General features: G+C 46.9%; 1 protein-coding gene and 4 gene segments (V, D, J or C); 1 reads left to right on the top strand and 4 right to left on the bottom strand.

Annotated features, from left to right (window-relative positions):
• Window positions 1-1,492: 1,492 nt before the first annotated feature.
• On the bottom strand, window positions 1,493-2,952 carry LOC133493386 (T cell receptor alpha variable 13-1-like). The segment is given in 2 exon segments: window positions 1,493-2,757; window positions 2,825-2,952. Coding segments are annotated over 2 exon segments (612 nt in total).
• LOC133493387 (T cell receptor delta constant-like) lies at window positions 2,885-5,848 on the top strand. The segment is given in 3 exon segments: window positions 2,885-3,917; window positions 5,322-5,645; window positions 5,711-5,848. Coding segments are annotated over 3 exon segments (570 nt in total).
• A 47-nt stretch (window positions 5,849-5,895) lies between these two features.
• On the bottom strand, window positions 5,896-8,536 carry LOC133493388 (T cell receptor alpha variable 20-like). The segment is given in 2 exon segments: window positions 5,896-7,923; window positions 7,991-8,536. Coding segments are annotated over 2 exon segments (528 nt in total).
• A 2-nt stretch (window positions 8,537-8,538) lies between these two features.
• Window positions 8,539-9,024, bottom strand: LOC133493959 (T cell receptor alpha variable 26-2-like). The segment is given in 2 exon segments: window positions 8,539-8,906; window positions 8,982-9,024. Coding segments are annotated over 2 exon segments (411 nt in total).
• A 4-nt stretch (window positions 9,025-9,028) lies between these two features.
• Window positions 9,029-18,579, bottom strand: LOC133493385 (probable RNA-binding protein 46). 6 transcript variants are annotated; one of them, XM_061806701.1, is made up of 8 exons: window positions 18,433-18,571; window positions 16,872-17,054; window positions 16,573-16,753; window positions 16,345-16,501; window positions 14,274-14,655; window positions 13,988-14,187; window positions 13,170-13,272; window positions 9,029-11,195 (listed from the first exon to the last, which is right to left on the bottom strand). In XM_061806701.1, exons 1-8 carry the CDS (start codon window positions 18,449-18,451, stop codon window positions 11,152-11,154), a joined length of 1,269 nt encoding a protein of 422 aa, XP_061662685.1. In that variant the 5' UTR covers window positions 18,452-18,571; the 3' UTR covers window positions 9,029-11,151. The 6 variants fall into 6 exon arrangements, with proteins under 6 accessions (XP_061662685.1, XP_061662684.1, XP_061662682.1 ...); XM_061806700.1 differs by having other exon boundaries at window positions 9,029-11,066; XM_061806698.1 differs by having other exon boundaries at window positions 9,029-10,131.
• Between the last annotated feature and the right edge of the window lie 101 nt (window positions 18,580-18,680).

Genomic DNA, 18,680 nt, shown 5'->3' with positions numbered 1-18,680 from the left:
AGCAGACTTCGATTTAGGTGCAGGACACTCGGCTAACCGTTAGCTTAGTTGCGAACAAGATTGCCGTTCCAAATTCTTCTTGTCATGTTCACAAATGAAAGAAAAACACATCAACGTGTCTACCCGGGCGTTTAGGGGAAGATTTTGAGCCGTCCTTCTACAAACTTGAGGCCGGCAACCTGAAGGCGTGCCTCGCCGCCGGCTTCAGTCGGCGCAACGCCGCGGCGATCGCGGGGAGAGGGAGGATGTTCGAGGACTCGCAGGCCGCGCGGGTATCGGGCGATTCGATATACAACCAGGTGGCGCTGCCGTCGGCCGGACACAACGACACGTGCGAGGAAGGTGAGGACCGTCGGCCTCGGCCTCAAAATTCACGGATCGACGCGCCTCACGTCGCTTCCTGTCTTGCCACCGCAGGTGAGAGCGGAGCGGGGCGGTGCCCGGACGCTTTGGTGCCAGGTTGGTATCGAACGGTCGAAAGTGGCGGTCCACCGGGCCGGGTTAAACGTCCGTGTCGTTGGCAGACGAGGCGGTGAACCTGCTCTCCGTCACCGTGCTCGTCCTCCGCCTCATCTTCGCCAAGACGCTCGCCGTCAACTGCGTCATTACACTGCGTCTGTGCTTCGGCGGACCTCAGTAGCCGATGCCGCACCGCCGCCGACGTCCTCTTCCTCCCGTTTTTGTGTTTGAACTTGGAGAGCTTTTCTGCATGTTAGCGAGCGATAAAGTGTCATAAAATTTTCTAAAAATGCAATAAAATTGTATTTTTAAAAAATGGTCGTTGCTTGATTACAATCACCAGAAATTAGTCCAAGACGACACTTGAGAACAACCCGATGACAAGTGGGATTCAATTTCCAAAGAAAAGGGTGCAGGTTCATTGGATCATTTCATGAAAACTGCGATTTGACAGCTCATGAACGAAAAATGCGTCATCGAGAATTTTCAAAACAAAAAATCATTTTAAGTATTGGTGTCATCAGCAGGCGCAATTTGGAGAAAAGGGATTCGTTTATGACGACGGACGGATATCGGTCAGAATCATGGGCGTCCCACAGGAGTCAATGTCGGGAGCAATGTTATTTGATGTACGTGAATGACACAATGGATCGACATCCACAGTGAGTGCCGATTGTTTTGAATGTCATTTTTTAAATGGCATGTTCAAAATAAAGACAAGCAATCAATTTATTGTGTTGATAAAAAAAGCTGCCAAAAAGCTTCTCAATACACCGTAATGAATAATATGTGACTCAAAGGTAGCAAATGACATGATTTTCCATTTTGAAATGAATGAATTTGCCAGTGTTTGTTTTTGATCTGTCGGTTGCGTCTTCACGCCTCTTTCCACAGGAAGTGGTCGCCACAGCACCTGCGTCACAGATGACAGCAGTTCTGGTTCCTGTCTTCAAAGCTTTCTGGGACACGATGCAGATTGTGGGGGAGCAACCGAGGTCAGGTGGAAAGGCCCCTTCGCACGTGAGTGAGCTTGCCCATACCTGAAAATGCCAGCGTGGTATTTTATGTTGATATCTGTGATATTCAGTCATGTGACCTCATTGCTGCTGATGAGAAGGCGGAGCCACGTCTCGCTTGTTTGGTGCGTTTCCAACTCAGGCAGGAAGTTGCTTCCGCGTGATTGGCAACCGCAGAGCCGTGTCGGGGTCGCACACACGTGTCCTCTTACTGCTCTGGATGATTTATCAAAACATATTTATAGGCCGCTGGTCTCGCACCTGACTCCTGTGCAGCCGGTTCGGGTTCAGTTTGCGCTCGGTGACGGTGCGATGATCTCATTTGTTTCAATGGCAGCATATGAACACATTCTATCAATCAAATAGCTGTACTATAACTTGGAAAAATGATACCACCTCACGAGTACTTGCTCCAGATAACTACATGCCAGAGCACAGGTGTCAAACTCCAGGCCCGGGGGCCAGATCGGGCCCAGCATGTGACGTCACGTGGCCCTCGATGGTTATTCATCTGTATCAAGTCACATTTTTGTCAAAATCTTTTCAAAATATCAAATTGTCGTGTCATATTAATGATAATCCTGTGCGATTGTAAGCATGTTTTGTGTTCCCAAACATCAGCAAAAGTTGAAAAACCCATGACCCTAGATTTATGATGACAAAACTAGTTCATGAGGATTCGAGACATAAGATATAAGATTTTTCTGGTTTCACAGTCATAACGGCCCCCCGAGGGAAACCGTAACCGCAATGTGGCCCGTGAGAAACCCCTTCGTGCGAGCCATGAACATATTTCTGCGCTCCGAAGCGGCTGCGCCAGCCTGTTGTTTTTGTCGACGGAATTCGGAGGCGCTGTGCCAGTGTGAAGCGTCAGCCGTCGCGAGTGGGCGGGCCTTTTCCACGCCTGACTCGTCAAATCTCGTGAGACCACCCCCCCAACTCTTTTTGTACAGGCACGCCGGCGAATGTGTCAGCGTGGGCCGCAGGGCGCAGTGGTAGACTCCGGAGTCGCTCGGCTTCACGCTCTCGATATGCAGAGGAGTGTGCCGGGCGCTGGCGTCCACGCTGGAACCGAACCTGTCGGCGTACTTCTTCTCCGTCTTGGCCTGCGCGAACTTCGAGACTCTCAAAACAAGATCAGGTGCTGCGTTCGGTTCCTGTTTGTACCAGAAGATGTAGTCGGTGATCTGAGACTTGTCGAAGCTGCAGTCCAGCGTCACCTTTTCGCCCTCCACGGCGTGGACGTGGCCTTTTGGCTGGCGCACCATTTCCTGTCCGTTTCCTGTCAAGAGAGCGACAAAGGAAGTCAGAAAGCAGTCGGAAGCGGCGATGACCTCAGGTGACCTCACCGAGACTCAAAGCGGCCATCAGCACGCTCACGAGTAGCCGATTCATGTCTGCGCTGGCGGCCTGCGTGGATGCTGACTTGCGGCTGAGGGGGCGCGGCCTTCGCTTCCTGCTGCGATGACGTCGACGTGCACCGTCTGGTTGTCACCTTCCTCGCATCTGCTTCTACTTCGTCACGGGAACACTCGCTAATTCGCAGCGTGGGCGGAGATCGGCACCTGGCGGCCCCTGTCGGGCTCACTCACTTGGACCCTGTCCCGGGAAAAACCCCAAAACCTTAAGTATCCTATCTTTGGGGGGTGTACATTGATTGATCGTAATTTGCACAGCGGTAAAGCGTTGGCCTCACAGTTCTGAGGACCCAGGTTCAATCCCGGCCCCTACCTGTGTGGAGTTCTCCACGTGCCTGCGTGGGTTTTGTCCGGCCTCTCCGGTTTCCTCCCACCCCCCAAAAACATGCAACGTTAATTAGGCAATACAAATTGCCCCGAGGTGTGATTGTGAGTGTGATCGGTTGGTTGTTTCTATGTGGCCTGCGATTGGCTGGCAACCATTTCAGGGTCTCCGCCCCCCTCCTGCCCGGAGATAACTGGGATAGGCTCCGGCACCCCCGCAACCCTCGTGAGGATGAGCAAATCCGAAAATGGATGGAGGGATAAAGCATACCAATTATACCCAAAGTCATTTTGGACGACTTCATAAACAGAACGACTGTCCAGTGCGACGCCAAAATGAGAATCGGACAAAAGCCGAAGTTGAGGATGAGCAGCCGAATGCAGACAGGAGCAGGGACAGGGATGAGGCGGCAATTCGCACGACTCCCAAGATTCCGACAAATAGATGATCTATTTGTTGACATTTTTTTCAACTTCACTGCCACCAGGTGCCAGGAAATTAGCCGTTTATACCTTTTTGAGGCCGATTTCAAAAAGAGCCCCGACGATGTCATCGGCTGAAGGAAGGAAATGAGGTCACAGGTGGTGGGCGTGGCCGGTCAGAGTGGAGGTTTGTGTCACAGTGTGTGTTGTTGTGTGGCTGCCGCTGTGGGCTACAAGATTGTCTTCGGGGGTGGGACGAGCTTGACGGTGGAAAACGGTAGGATTAAAAAAAAAAAAAATTGCCTTTGAATATATTTACTTGTTTTCCATGACTTTACTTCCTGGCTTACTAAGAATTTCTTGATCGCTATGGCAACACGTTGATGGTGTCGAATCGCCGCAGCTTTTTTCGTGCAAATCTGCTTTATGGCGTCACAGACGGCGAAGAGGCTCTCGTCAACAAGGATGAAACAAAAGTGCAGTGGGACGAGGAATGAGCCCTTGAGGAACACCACCGTGTTTTTTTTTAATTCAAGCAAAAGAAGAGAATCAGCACCTTGATTGTGGTTTACGGCCAGCCCACAAAAGCTTCTCATCGGTTTCTTGTCGAAGATTCTCTGGAGGTTTTTGTTGATGTAACAACTGATGTGTGCCAGGGAACACGAGGTTACTTTTCGGAAGCGGAACCAGATTGACCGTGGAGGCCCGTGAGTTCAACTTTTACTTTTCCAACGTAACCAACACCGCACAAATGTCAAGTGCCAAAACCATGGAATGGTTCTCCTGCCGAGCCTGTCCGTGGTTGGGGAGGACCTGGAGCCCATCCTAGTTCGATTTGGAGGAGAGGATTGTGGGAGAATACGCGTGTATTTATTATTTTTAATTCAAAGTTTCATTTGAACTAGTAAATCTGACGGATTGCTGTTCAAAAATCTCTTGAGGTTTTTGTTGAGGGAGAAACTCATGTGTGACAGGGATCAATAAGTTACATTTTGGAAGTGGGACCAGAGTGACGGTGGAGACCTGTAAGTGATCAATTTTAACAGTTGGAACTGAAAGTTAGCTGGTGCAAAGATTTCATGTGTGAGCGTTGATGTTCGGAACCAAAACCGGTCTCAAATCTCGCAAGAGGAAACGAGAAGAAAAGTCCAATTGTCGGTTCACGTTTCATTACATTTCCCTGCGTGGTCTGCCAGTTTGAACGCCAGAAGAGTATTTTATCCCCATGTGGTTCCAGATTACATATTGATGTGAAACATCCCCGCTCTTTATCCTGATCTGAAAAAAGTTAAAATGCCCAAAGAACCATTTTATTTATCTTTCTGTTGTCGTCGTCGTCGTCTGTTGAGGTTCTTGTTCAGGAACCGACTGATGTGTGTCAGGAGTCGGGAGGTTACTCTTTGGAAGTGGGACCCGGTTGTCAGTGGAGGCCCGTAAGTGGATGTTTTTTAGACACTTGAGACGCTTCGTTGTTTTGTTTTGACGAAAAGTCGAGACCGAAAGTTACCCTGTGCAGTTTTAGTCGTTCCATGTTTGGACGCCGAACCTGATTGAGTTTAGAACTTGGCGAGTGGAAACGAAGAAAAATCCACTCCTCGGCTCACTTTCATATGAATGTTGGACCTTTATCGTCAATTTTTTTTCTTTTCACAATGTATTTAACCTCCGTTTGGGTCTTTAGGGGAAGATTTTGAGCCGTCCTTCTACAAACTTGAGGCTGGCAACCTGAAGGCGTGCCTCGCCGCCGGCTTCAGTCGGCGCAACGCCGCGGCGATCGCGGGGAGAGGGAGGATGTTCGAGGACTCGCAGGCCGCGCGGGTATCGGGCGATTCGATATACAACCAGGTGGCGCTGCCGTCGGCCGGACACAACGACACGTGCGAGGAAGGTGAGGACCGTCGGCCTCGGCCTCAAAATTCACGGATCGACGCGCCTCACGTCGCTTCCTGTCTTGCCACCGCAGGTGAGAGCGGAGCGGGGCGGTGCCCGGACGCTTTGGTGCCAGGTTGGTATCGAACGGTCGAAAGTGGCGGTCCACCGGGCCGGGTTAAACGTCCGTGTCGTTGGCAGACGAGGCGGTGAACCTGCTCTCCGTCACCGTGCTCGTCCTCCGCCTCATCTTCGCCAAGACGCTCGCCGTCAACTGCGTCATTACACTGCGTCTGTGCTTCGGCGGACCTCAGTAGCCGATGCCGCACCGCCGCCGACGTCCTCTTCCTTAAGTGTGTCATTAAATTTAAAAAAAAAAAAAAAATCAATAAAATAAGATTGTAAAAAAAAAAAAAAAAAAAGGTTGTTGCTTAATTACAACAGAGCACCGTTTGCATCTGATGAATTTGGGGAAATATTTTGAATACTATATCCCCAAAAAATGTCACTTGTAAAATGGAAGCATAAAATATACATGAATATGTAAAAACAAAAACTCAGTAGGGCTAAGTATACTCAGAATATGTATAAAAAATTATTCTAAAAAGGACATTTTTTCTATAAAAATGATAGCAGTCAAAAGCATGACTACAGTCAAAATTGTGTAGAAAAAAAAATGTCAATTTTTCTGCTCAATAAATTTGTGAACATGTCTTTTGAAATAGTTTGTGTAAATAAAAATGTATTACTCACCGATAGTCATCACGGTTTCAGGGCAAATCGGGCTCAACCCCGACCCTGAACAGAACTCATCGAAGAAACGATAAAATATCAGTGAGTGTGACATTTATTCATTTGATAAAATAAATAACAATATATGCGTAATTTCAAACAATGTGATATTTGGGAGTGGGTTGGGGGCTTGGGAAGATATGAAAAGTGTGGGAAGCCATTTGGAGAAAAGGGCAAAAGTTTGTGATGACGGATGGACATCAGTCAGAATTCTTTGGCATTGTGTGTGGTGTCCCACAAGGGTCAACGCTGGGACCAATGTTATTTAATGTACATAAACGATGCTCGCTATGTATCAAAATCCTTCAAATGTATCCTTTTTGCAGGTGATGGAGACATGCCAGTTTCTGTGGATAATTTACAGCAATTTCTTTCCACACTGATTGTTTTTACTTTTTATTTGATAACCCTAACCATATTCCGAACCAATGTTTCAAATGTCGCTTACTTACAACGTATTCATAACATCTGAATGCGACTTTGCCTGTTTTTTGATTTGTTGGGTCTTCGAGACTCTTTCCACAGGAAGCGGTCGCCACGGCACCTGCGTCACAGATGACAGCAGTTCTGGTTTGTGTCTTCAAAGCTTTCTGGGACAGGATGCAGATTGTGGGGAGGCAACGGAGGTCAGGTCGAAAGGCCTTTTCACGCTGTAGTTGAGCAGTGTGAACATTTTGGAATCGCTAACGTAGTTTACCCACGTTATATTCATCCTCGTCGTTTTCTGCCAATCATGTGACCTGAATGACTCCGATGAGAGGGTCGAGCAACGTGTCTCGTTTTTATTTTTTGCATCTTCGCCTCGGGCAGGAAGTGCGTATGTGAGGCGGTACGGGGTCGCACACCTGTGTGCTTGATTGCATGTAAAAAAAACATTGTGAATTATGTTATCGGATGCAACATAATTGAGCGTCTTTCTTACGCCAACATGGTTCAACGTCTGAGTCTTCAAATAAAAGCCGCTAAAAGCCTCCGGTGTCCAGTCACGATCCCTTTGGGCCATCATCTGGCTTTTCTGCACCGTGACAACGAGGCACTCGAAAGGAGCCGCATCAGCCTGCTGCCACAGTTTACACGCTGGCTAGTTGTGTCGGGTCTTTATTGGGTTTTTGAACTCGGCCGGTGACAACTGTGTTCATACTAGTGGGCATTAGGGAGGTACTTTGGATTTCTGTTTTTGTCAATGTAACCGCTGTCGGGTTTGCGTGTTTTCAAGACCTGACTCGTCTCCTCCGGCGAGACCCTGCCCACAACGTGACGTGGAGTGAGGCGGGTGCAGGAGTTTTTGTACAGGCACCCCAGCGAATGTGTCAGCGTGGGCTGCAGGGCGCAGTGGTAGACTCCAGAGTCGCTCGGTTTCACGCTCTCGATGTGCAGAGGAGCTCGCAGGGTGCTGGTGTTCATGATGGAGCGAAACCTGTCGGCGTACTTCTTCTCCGTCTTGCCCTGACCGATCTTAAAGATGCTCAGAACAAACTCGGGTGCCGCGTTCACTTCCTGTTTGTACCAGAAGATGTAGTCGGTGCTCTGAGACTTGTCGAAGCTGCAGTCCAGCGTCACCTTTTCGCCCTCCACGGCGTGGACGTGGCCTTTTGGCTGGCGCACCATTTCCTGTCCGTTTCCTGTCAAGAGAGCGACAAAGGAAGTCAGAAACCAGTCGGAAGCGGCGATGACCTCAGGTGACCTCACCGAGACTCAAAGCGGCCATCAGCACGCTCACGAGTAGCCGATTCATGTCTGCGCTGGTGGTCGTCGTGAATGCTGACTTGTGGCTGAGGGGGCGTGGCCTTCGCTTCCTGTTGCGATGACGTCACCGTGCACCTTGTCAAACAAACATGTCCTCCCTTGTCGCAGCACAACACTCCGAAGGTCTCATGTTGTCTCACACACACTGCTGAAATGTACTTCATTTCATTTCAATAGCGTCATCACTTTTTAGTGGTATTATTGTCCATCTTAAATGTGACAAATAAATAAATACTCATACTTTACTTTACTTAAACAAACACAATTTTTTTCTTGATTGCTGATGGGTTCCCTTTTCTGGCTTGAGCACCAGCCTCCAAAAATGTCTGTGCGTATGCCAGGCTCATAATACAAACGTGAAATAGGTTCCACGTTATATTCTTGAGTATGGTGAGAACATAAACTAAAATCCTTTCACACTTCAGTGAGAAATGCTCTCATTCATACAACGGAAAAGATTTTACGCAATGGATGTGGAGACTTTTTGTAAGCTACGACAGCGCAGTGGGATGTGATGCGTTTGGGTTCTGGTACGGAGAACGTGGCGCTTGTGTCACTGTGGGCCTCACTGCACAGTAGTACACTGCAGAGTGCTCAAGTGTCGCATCCTCGATGTGCAGGTGCACTCGCCTCCCGTCACTTGCGACGCTCGCCGACATTCCTGACTTGGCGTTTAACTGGCTGCCGCTTCCCAAGTGAGAGAGCAGGAAGTTGGGCGGTTGTCCAGGAAGTTGTCGGAACCAGAAGAAATAATCAGAACCTGCAGCTTTATTGGCGTAATCGTACGACAGTGTGACCTGTTCGCCTTCTGAGGCCAACACTTCGCTCGTGACTGCCTCCAACTCGTCACCGCTGGCGCCTGGAGGATGAGACAATCGTATTTCAGCGACATGAACCTGCCGAGCGACCTTTGACCTCGCTGATCAGAACTCACCTGCCACGGCGATGACGAGCAGCGACCAAGCAGACAGCAACATGTCGCGTGAATTTCCGTCAGCTCTGCACTTCTCTTCTGCCCTCCCGCTTACGCCATAATCCTGTCACGTGACTCAAGCTCCACCCCGATGGCGTCATCACGTGACATCACAACCCTCAGCTCCTTTTCATTTTACAGTCGACATAATCTTCCAAACATGCCCACTTTCTTAGAAACACAAGGGGGGAGGGTTTCTCTCAACTTTGCAAGTATTGCTTTTTTTTTTAATTGGTATAAAAATCAAGCACAAATCAAAATCTATTTTCTGCTCACTTCTGAGGTTTCCTTCCTGCCAAGCGCTACAAAAGAACCTAAAGGTTAAAGGTCAGGAGGTGAATGAAATGGTCCAAGGCCCCCATCTAGTGGTGAAACGTAAAAATGCTAATTCTACAGAAGACAGGTGAACTTAAATAACTCTTATTTATCGAAAAAAATTGAAATAAGACACCATGTAATCACTGCTGATCTCCCAATTTGTAAAAAAAAAAAACTCATACCACTGCCAAATTCTTTACATATTTCAAATAAAAAAAAAATTCATTCCCTCAGTGAAACCGCCTCCCCATCCGATCCATTTCTGCGGCGGAGATGAGCCATCGCGGTCTGAACAACGCTGCCGACAATGCCGCACTCAGCCGCGTGCGACGACAACGCCGTAAACCGCCCCGGCTCGGAGGTGTTGTTCATCGCGGACGGCGGCGGCTATGAACAAGGCTGTAAAGAGGACCGGCTCGGCGCCATTATAAGTTACCTCGGTGTCGAGTATGGGCCACCGCAGCCGGCCGCCGTCTTGTCGGCCGGGGTGGCTCATCGCAGTAAGGTGAGGGTTCATGAATTCCACAGTACAGCTCTCATCCGAGCCACCATGCCGTGGGTTGACCACCTTCCTTTGCTGCCATCTGTAGATATTCAGGGTCACTGCTACGGGGTTTCCGTCGACGATGGCGCCGTTCATCATCCTGGCGGCAACGACGGCATCCTCGTGGCAGCCAAAGTGAATGAAGGCGTGGCGGGGGAAATTCTTCACTCGCACCACTGAGCCTGGTTTGAAGCGCTCAAACTCGCGCCGCAGGGTTGCCGCTGTGGTGCTCAGGGAGAGGTTGCACACCTGAAAAGTACATCAGACTTCCACAATAAAAGAATGCTTTGCAGTATGGACGTGTTATTGTTTTATTTTGACAAACACGCTTGTGTGGGGGTGGTACGGTGGCGCAGCTGGTAAAGCGTTGGCCTCACAGTTCTGAAGTCCTGGGGTTCAATCCCGTGCCCGCCTGTGTGGAGTTTGCATGTTCTCCCCGTTCCTGCGTGGGTTTCCTCCGGGCCCTCCGCTTTCCTCCCACATCCCAAAAAACATGCACCATTAATTGGACTCTCTAAATTGTCCCTAGGTGTGATTGTTAGTGCAGTTGTCGTCTGTCTCGATGGCCCTGCGATTGTGCTGGCAACCAGTTCGGGGTGTACCCCCCCCTCCAGCCCGTTGACAGCTGGGATAGGCTCCGGCATTTCCCTTGACCCTTGTGAGGATAAGCGGCTAAGAAAATGGATGGATGGAAATTGCATGGGTGCGGATGTGCATGTGGATCTGCGGCCCTGCCGCAACCGGATTCTGGCTCCAGCGGCCCAGAGGTAAATTGAGTTTGATTCCTTCCCCCCGGTTTAGCTCATTCCTTGAATGAACAGATGCGAAGGTCTTCTGTCTCGGTGGTGAAAATTAAGCAAAAAAAATGAAAAACAGCAGTTTAAGTCAAATAAGGTTTTGCAGATTTAGAAAACATTTATTTACAAAACAGTGCAATACAATAATGCAAATTTACCCCAACATAATAAGAATGGAAAAAATAGCCTGAGTGCACCGCAACTCAACGGAACTCCTGAGATTCAACTGGGCCACCTTCGGTTGAACGTGTGCGAACGAAAAGGCAACCAAGACTCGAATTGTCGCCTACGGAGTGTGAAAACAAGCGCAGAGCAGGTCTGGACTGGCGGTAGCAGACTACACAGGGGACAGGTTTCTGGTCAAGTCAGTCGGGGAGGACCGCGACACTGTGAGTTGGGAGGACACGATGCATGAATGAATGAAGGAAATGTGATTTTACTGACATCATCATTGAAGGGGTCTGTGTGAGTTTCAAACTTTCATGGTAGGTGCATGTCCACTGTGAGAGAGATCATCTAAAAAGAAAAATCCAGAAATCACAATGTCAGATTTTTTTTTCACAATTTCTTTGTGTGATACAGCTGGAAATAAATATTTGAACACCTGAGAAAAACAATATTAATATTTTGTAAAGTAGCATTTGTTTGTAATTACAGAGGTCAAACGTTTCCTGTAGTTGTTCACCAGGTTTGCACACACTGCAGGAGGGATTTTGGTCCACTCCTCTACACAAATCTTCTCGAGATCAGACAGGTTTCTGGGCTGTTGCTGAGAAACATGGAGTTTCAGCTCCCTCATAAGATTTTCTATTGGGTTTAGGTCTGAAAACTAGCTAGCCCATGCCAGAACCTGCTGCTTCTTACGGAGGCCACTCCTTGGTTATCCTGGCTGGGTGCTTCGGGTCATTGTGATGTTAAAAGACCCAGACACGACCCATCTTCACTGCTCTGACTCAGGGAAAGAGGTTGTTCCCCAAAATCTCAAAATACATGGCCACGGTCATCCTCACCTTAATACAGTGTAGTCATCCTGTCCCATGTGTAGAAAAACTCCCCCAAAGCATAATCCCATCACCCCCATGCTTCACAGTAGGGATGGTGTTCTTGGGATGGAACTCATCATTTTTCTTAGTGGAATTGTGACCAAAAATTTCAATTTTGGTCTCATCTGACCACAAAACATTCTCCCGTGACTCCTCTGTATCATCCAAATGGTCATTGGCAAACTTAAGACGGGCCTTGACGTGTGCTGGTTTTCGCAAGGGAACCTTCCGTGCCATGCATGATTTCAAACCTTGACGTCTTAGTGTATTACCAACAATCACCTTGGAAATGGTTGTCTCAGCTCTTTTCAGGTCATTGACCAAGTCCTGTCGTGTGGTCCTGGGCTGATTCCTCAACTTTCTAAGGATCATTGAGACCCTACGAGGTGAAATCTTGCATGGGGCTCCACTCCGATTGAGATTGACCGCCATGTTTAGCTTCTTCCATTTTCTAATGATTGCTCCAACAGTGGATCTTTCCAGCCGTGTGGACTTGTACAATTTTCTCTCTGGTGTCTTTGGACAGCTCTTTGATCTTGGCCATGTTACAAGTTTGAGTCTTACTGATTGTATGGGGTGGACAGGTGTCTTTATTTAGCTAACGACCTCACACAGGTCCATCTGATTCAGGATAATACATGGACTGGAGGTGGACTTTTAAAAGCGGACTAACAGGGTCAGAATTCTAGCTGATAGACAGGTGTTGAAATACTTATTTTCAGGTGTATCACACAAAGAAATCGTTAAAAAAATCATACATTGTGATTTCTGTATTTTTCTTTTGAGATTATCTCACAGTGGACGATGAAAATTTCAGACCCCTCCACGATTTCTGAGTGGAAGAACTTTCAATATAGCAGGGTGTTCAAATACTTATTTTCTTCACTGTAATCTGAAGGTTACTGACTGTTAGGTAGTTGTAGGGGAGGCGAGGAGAAAGATTAAGAAGATAAAGGTAGATCAGAGAATCAGGTGGTGGAAGTTGAGAAAGGAAGAATGTTGTGCGGTCTTTCAGAAAGAGGTGAGACAGGCTCTCAATGAACAGGAGGAGCTTCCGGAAGACTGGACTACTACAGCCAAGGTGATCAGAGAGACAGGGAGGAGAGAGACTTGTTGTGTCTTCTGGTAGGAAAGGGGAGAAGGAGACTTGGTGGTGGAACCCCAAAATACAGGAAGTCATTCGAAGAAAGAGATTAGCGAAGAAGAAGTAGGACAATTGAGAGGACTGAAAAAAAATCACTAAATAGGTAAATTGAGACCAAACTATAATGATTTCAGTTTATGTATATTTTTGGTTACATTTGATTATTGTGATTCAAACTATGTTCCCTTGCTTGGGGAAAAACTGTTTCAAAGATATCCAATGATCGGGGCTCTGTTGGGGGAAAAGATGGTGAAACTGCCCGATTATCGCTTAAGGGAAGCAATCTATCTGTGCGTGCGTTACCAAGATTCCACAGTGCGTAATCTGCAGCTAGCTCTTTAGCGACATCCACCTGCACACACGCCGTGTCTGGTATGAAGACTTCTTGTGTCAGCAGCATCACCACCTATGTACACAAACACATGCAGTAAGTAATGTCACAAAGCAGTATGTTGATTGGTTGGTTAAAAAATGGCTCAACAATGACTGAGATTTTGAATCTTTTTTTTAAATTTGATCTGTCGGTCGTAAAATATGTTGAAGTGGCTCATACGCGGTCTGTGCTGCAAGCGTTTGGAGGACACCATTGATGTAGAACGACAGATATTCTTTAATATTGACTTCTAAACGAGTATTCCGTCATAAGCACAATATTCAGATGAAATGACTTTTATTGGGTTTATTTTATACAAAATAAAAAAAAAATGCACGAGCTCCTTCAAAGTGTAGCACGTTATGCAGAGTGATGCACGTCTCACTGGCGAGTATTCAGTCATAAGCAAAGTATTCTGATGAAATTACTTTTATTGGATTTATTTCATACAAAATTTGAAATAATGCACGCGCTTCTTCAAAGTCGAGGACATTATGCAGTGTGATGCCCACGGGTCACCGGTGACAACACATCTGCTCCAGAAATTATTTTCCTATTTGAAATGTTCTATATTTTCCAAATAGATTTTCTATGTCACTCGCAGTTCTTGCAAGGAAAAATTAGTCAGCGGATGGCGGTTGTACGGAGAATGCGCGTAGCTGGAATGTGCCGCAAGGTAGGTGCATTTTAAAAAAAAAAAAAAAGGACTCTGCCTGAATGGATGAATGAATGCTCATGTCATCATCACCTTGTAGACCACCAGGAAGCCCCCATCTGGATCCAGCACAGAGAAGAGCTCGTAACGCGGGGGCGGCAGCTTGTTCACGCAGCAATACAACTCCAGCAGACTCACGGCGGAGCCGAACTGACCAGGTTGGAGCAGCTGCAAGTCGGTGGGGTACAGCTGAGAGCCAGGATTGAGCGGGAACACACCCTGGGCAGCTCGAACTGGACAAATCAGGAATGACAAAGGTGAAATAAAACAGTGCCCACTGTCTTGGTTCTGAAGGGAATGAAGTGGTCTGATCGCATACATGATGGTCCAGGAGTCCAAGGGCTCCACTGCACACGAGGGTTCGTGGATTCCACAGCATGGCTCTCATCAGTGCCACCATTTTGCAGGTTGATTACCCCACTGGCTCCACCTCCTTGTGGCTGCCTTTGCTGCCGGACTTTCTTGCTGGATGTCCTCAACACCACTTCCCATCCCAAGTAATCCAGGGTCACTATCACGACCTTCCCGTCGATGATGGCGCCGTTCATCACCCCGGCGGCAACGACGGCATCCTTGTGGCAGCCAAAGTGAATGAAGGCGTGGCGGGTGAACTTCTTCATTCGCGCCACTGCGCCTGGTTGGAAGCGCTCAAACTCGCGCTGCAGTGTTGCCGCTGAGGTGCTCGATGAGAGGTTGCGTACCTGAAAAGTACGTCCGACTTTCACAAGAAAAAAATGCTTGCTTTGCAGTATGTACATGTTATTGTTTTATTTTGACAAACATGTTTGTGTGATTGATTGCTTTGGCGTTGGCGCAATACCAATACTGATCGATACTATTGTTTGCGTGTAGAGTACCTCGATACCTGTACCGAAACGATACCAGGTCAAAAAGACAAAACAGAAGTCAATAGTAGTGGAATAATACCTCAGCAAACAACTTCAAAATATTTCTATTTGTAAATTCAAAAATTTGGGTTTGTTTGTCCATGTATTTGTTAGCTAGCAGGTTATTTCTTCAGAGGTTAGAGAACAGAAAATTAGATTATGATTCTGAAGGGTGTGGAATGGTAAGGTAGGTACCATATCCATTTGCTGACGAGGCATCATGATTCGGTTTCGGTACCGGTACTCCGTGACGAATCAAAATGTTTAGATTGCAATCATTCATCAGATCAAGACTTGACTAACGTGGACTGTTTTTGATGGAATTTTTGGCTCCTATCCTGTACTCATCCGACCTGGCCCAGTTGACCCAGATTTTCTTGTCCCACAACTTCATTCCTGCAGCGAGAAGACGACAGTCAGGACGCTCACAAATATTTAATTCAAAAAGGTCATCGGTTCGTCGCGTCGTAAATCTTAGCGCTGCGGAAATTTGATGCTCTTTGTTTGTTACGTGGCAAATTAATCTGGATGAATTTCCATTAGCTCAGGGGTCTCAAACTCAATTTACGTTGGGGGCCGCTCGAGGAAAAATCTGGCTGAAGCTGAGCCGCAGATCCAATTAGAAGTTTAAAAAAAATGCAATCTTCTCAAATGTATTTATTAATTCTTAATACAAAATAAAATAAGCAAGGGCCATAGTGGAAACAAAATTGTGTGCAAAACTATTCATAAAACCCTCCATGGCAACGCTGCTGGGTGGAAGTTTCTGGCCATGAGCCTGGCAGGCGAGAACGACAGCAACGGATGACGTTTCAATCCCTGTGGTGCGAAAAGTTACCGTACGTCCTTCCTTTTTACTCCACAGTGCGGTTCACTGGAATAGCATTCCATGGGGACTCTAATTAGACCATTTCAGTTTGGAGTTTTGTCACTGGCGTTGCCAGTTCGTTGCCTTGTGTCAAGTGTGTTAGATTCACTCTCAGGTGGTTTCTCCACAACTGAGAGTAAGCGTAGTGTTGAGATGTCCTCGTCGCAGCGATTCTGTGCCCTTTGGTTAATTCCGTCCTGTCAAGATTGCTAGTTTGCCACATAGTCATCAGACCTCGCTGAATGTCTTTTTTGGATCCTACCTAGTCGTGCCTCTGCCTTGTTTTGGACTGCTTTTTGGTATCGACCCGCTTCCGAAATAAAACCACGTCTAACATCATGTCTTCGTGTTGGAGTCCTGCATTTGGGTCCGCCCCTGCACCGTTGGTCCGTGATAGCGTTCAAAGGAACACAAGAGTGCAACTGGTTATGCTGGCCGGAACGAAAACTTACTCGCCATCAATGTCTTCCGAGCAAATGCCGCCGCCTTGTGGGTCTCAAAATGCAAGAATGCAAAGCCTCTGCGGCTTGGAAGCATGCTCACATTCAGAAGGCCCTCCGTTACCTAGGAGGGTCAATGTGATTTTGATGTGAGGACCATGCAACATTCACCCACAAAGACGTCCTCGTGTATACCTTTTTAGCCGCCTCCATGATCTCCTCCTTGCGCTTGTTTTGGGGAATGCAGCCAAGGAAGAGGCTGCATTTATCTAAAGAGGGGCAAACGCTGATGAATTGCCCTTGGCGAACTTCGCGATTATTGAACTTCTTAATTGCTTGTCGCGCCGCCTCCCTGGAACACAGTCGTCTCCGTTCTTATCATTCCCCTCGTCGCTTCGACATGCTAAAAAAGTCGGGCATTACCGATCGGTGTATAACAGAAAGGCGTAGCCGCGGTTCAGCCCGCTGAACTCCATCATTAACCTCATCTCGTAAATGGTGCCAGCGGTCTTGAAGAGAGGGACGAGCTCGTCCTCGTACATGTCTGTCGGGATTTTGCCGACGAAGACCTCACAGTCGATCCGTGGCATCGGACCGTCCCAGTCTGCAGGTAGAGACATTAGTCAGTTCTTGAGTTTTCAAGAAATCCATCACACGAGTACTGGTATAAATTATCTATGCAAATATGGAGTTTAGAACATCTGTTTTGCATTTCCACTCACTCGGTGGCGGTCCACCAAATTTCCTCCGTCCATTTGTTTGGATGAGGTCATACCCTGTGTCGTCCATCAGTTTTACCAGGGCCAACTGAACGGACTGTCGCTTCCTGAACCGTTCCATGTTGGTCGGAGGGAAGAACCCCACTGAGGATGCGTCGCTGTCTTCAGACAACTCTTGGTCATCACCTATAAAATTGGATTTTTTCAATCGTAATAATGCGTGCACGGCACCTTCCCAACCAAAAATCACATTCAAATGCACAAAAAACAAAATCAACAGAATTCTTCGATTGAAGTTAGTTAAGTTCTTATAAGTGTTTTAAAGTTTTTCTTTACATAATGTGTTGCTGTAGATTAGTAATAAAATATGGCTCTTCTAATTTAGGGGCAGATTTGGGTTGATTAGGTTGCTTGAATTCTATCGCAAACTGAGAGCCTCTGTCTGCTAAAATATGGAAAGTGGTTTGAATTGAATTTATTTGGAAATATTATTCTGGGGCGGCACGATGACGGAGCTGTACAGCTTTGGCCTCACAGTTCTGAGGTGCAGGGTTCGATCCTGGCCCCGCCCGGGTTTGGTTTGCATGTTCTCCCCGTGCCTGTGTGGGTTTTCTCCTCCCACATCCAAAAAATTGGATAGGCTTCAGCACTCCCCACAACCCTTGTGAGGATAAGGGGCTAAATTGATATGTGGATAGATATTATTTTGACCGGTATGCATAAAAAATATTACTTGAGGATCTTTCCTCAAAAGAACAAATCAGCCAGTGCTTCATATCTGTGGTTGTATTTTGTGATATTCCATATAAAATGCTCTGAAAGGCACTTTGACCAATGAAGACTATTTTACTTTTATTGCACTTTCATTATTTGCTTGAATATGAAAAAAAGGGGGTTGACTTGGTGACAATAGGGAAGTTTAAAAAACACTTTTATGCAGTTAGTAAGTTTAAAATTGTGACTCAACATTATTTAATATTATATACATCCAGTTAAACTTTCATGACAGATAAATCCATCCATCCATTTTTTTAGCCGCTTATCCTCACAAAGGAGTGCTGGAGCCTATTCCAGATGTCGACAGTAAGGAGGCTGGGCACACCCTGAACTGTTTGCCAGCCAAACGCAGGGCACATGGAGGCAAACAACTGCATTCACAACCACACTTTGGGATGTGGGAGGAAACCGGAGTGAAAACCCACACAGGCAATCTGTCGTCGAAACAATGATGGGAGGGAGTCGGGGCTACACTTTACTCTTTTTTTGTCACGCTTCCTACTTCCATAATTATGCTAATGTTCTCCTCACAGAAGCCCAAACTTTGGCGTGTAGTCCGAAGTACAGCAAAAAGGCAGAAAACAACTATCACGAAATTAATAGCAAAGGGGGAGAAACACGATATCATTTGTATAATACAATAAGATATTACACGTAAAAAATACGATTTCGATTCAAGAAGCGTCAGGTTAATTTAGGTAACGTTAGCCTTCACGCTAACTCTACTGCCCGTCTTTTGCTAACCAGTTTCTCAACGATATTTAGGAAGACTAACTTAAACACTTACGATTTATGGCTTCCGCCATTTAGTCCGGAGTATTTTATCGAATTATAAAAACGAATTTAAACTCCAAAAATCGATAGTTTGGGAATATTTTTCGGGAAAAGTCGGTGGTTGAGCACACCTGTTGCTGCCCATCAACGGATTTCCGTGAATGTCAGCGAATCAGCGATGCCCATATAAGGATGCCCGTGGTCGCAATGCACAGTCCAGAATGTTGCAGTACAAATATATACAATATGTAAAAAGAATAT

The sequence above is a fragment of the Syngnathoides biaculeatus genome, chromosome 20 (genome assembly GCF_019802595.1).
Source record: "Syngnathoides biaculeatus isolate LvHL_M chromosome 20, ASM1980259v1, whole genome shotgun sequence".
NCBI classification, from domain to species: domain Eukaryota; kingdom Metazoa; phylum Chordata; class Actinopteri; order Syngnathiformes; family Syngnathidae; genus Syngnathoides; species Syngnathoides biaculeatus.
Note: the sequence above shows the minus strand (reverse complement) of the source record. Positions and strands in the feature narration are given on the sequence as shown.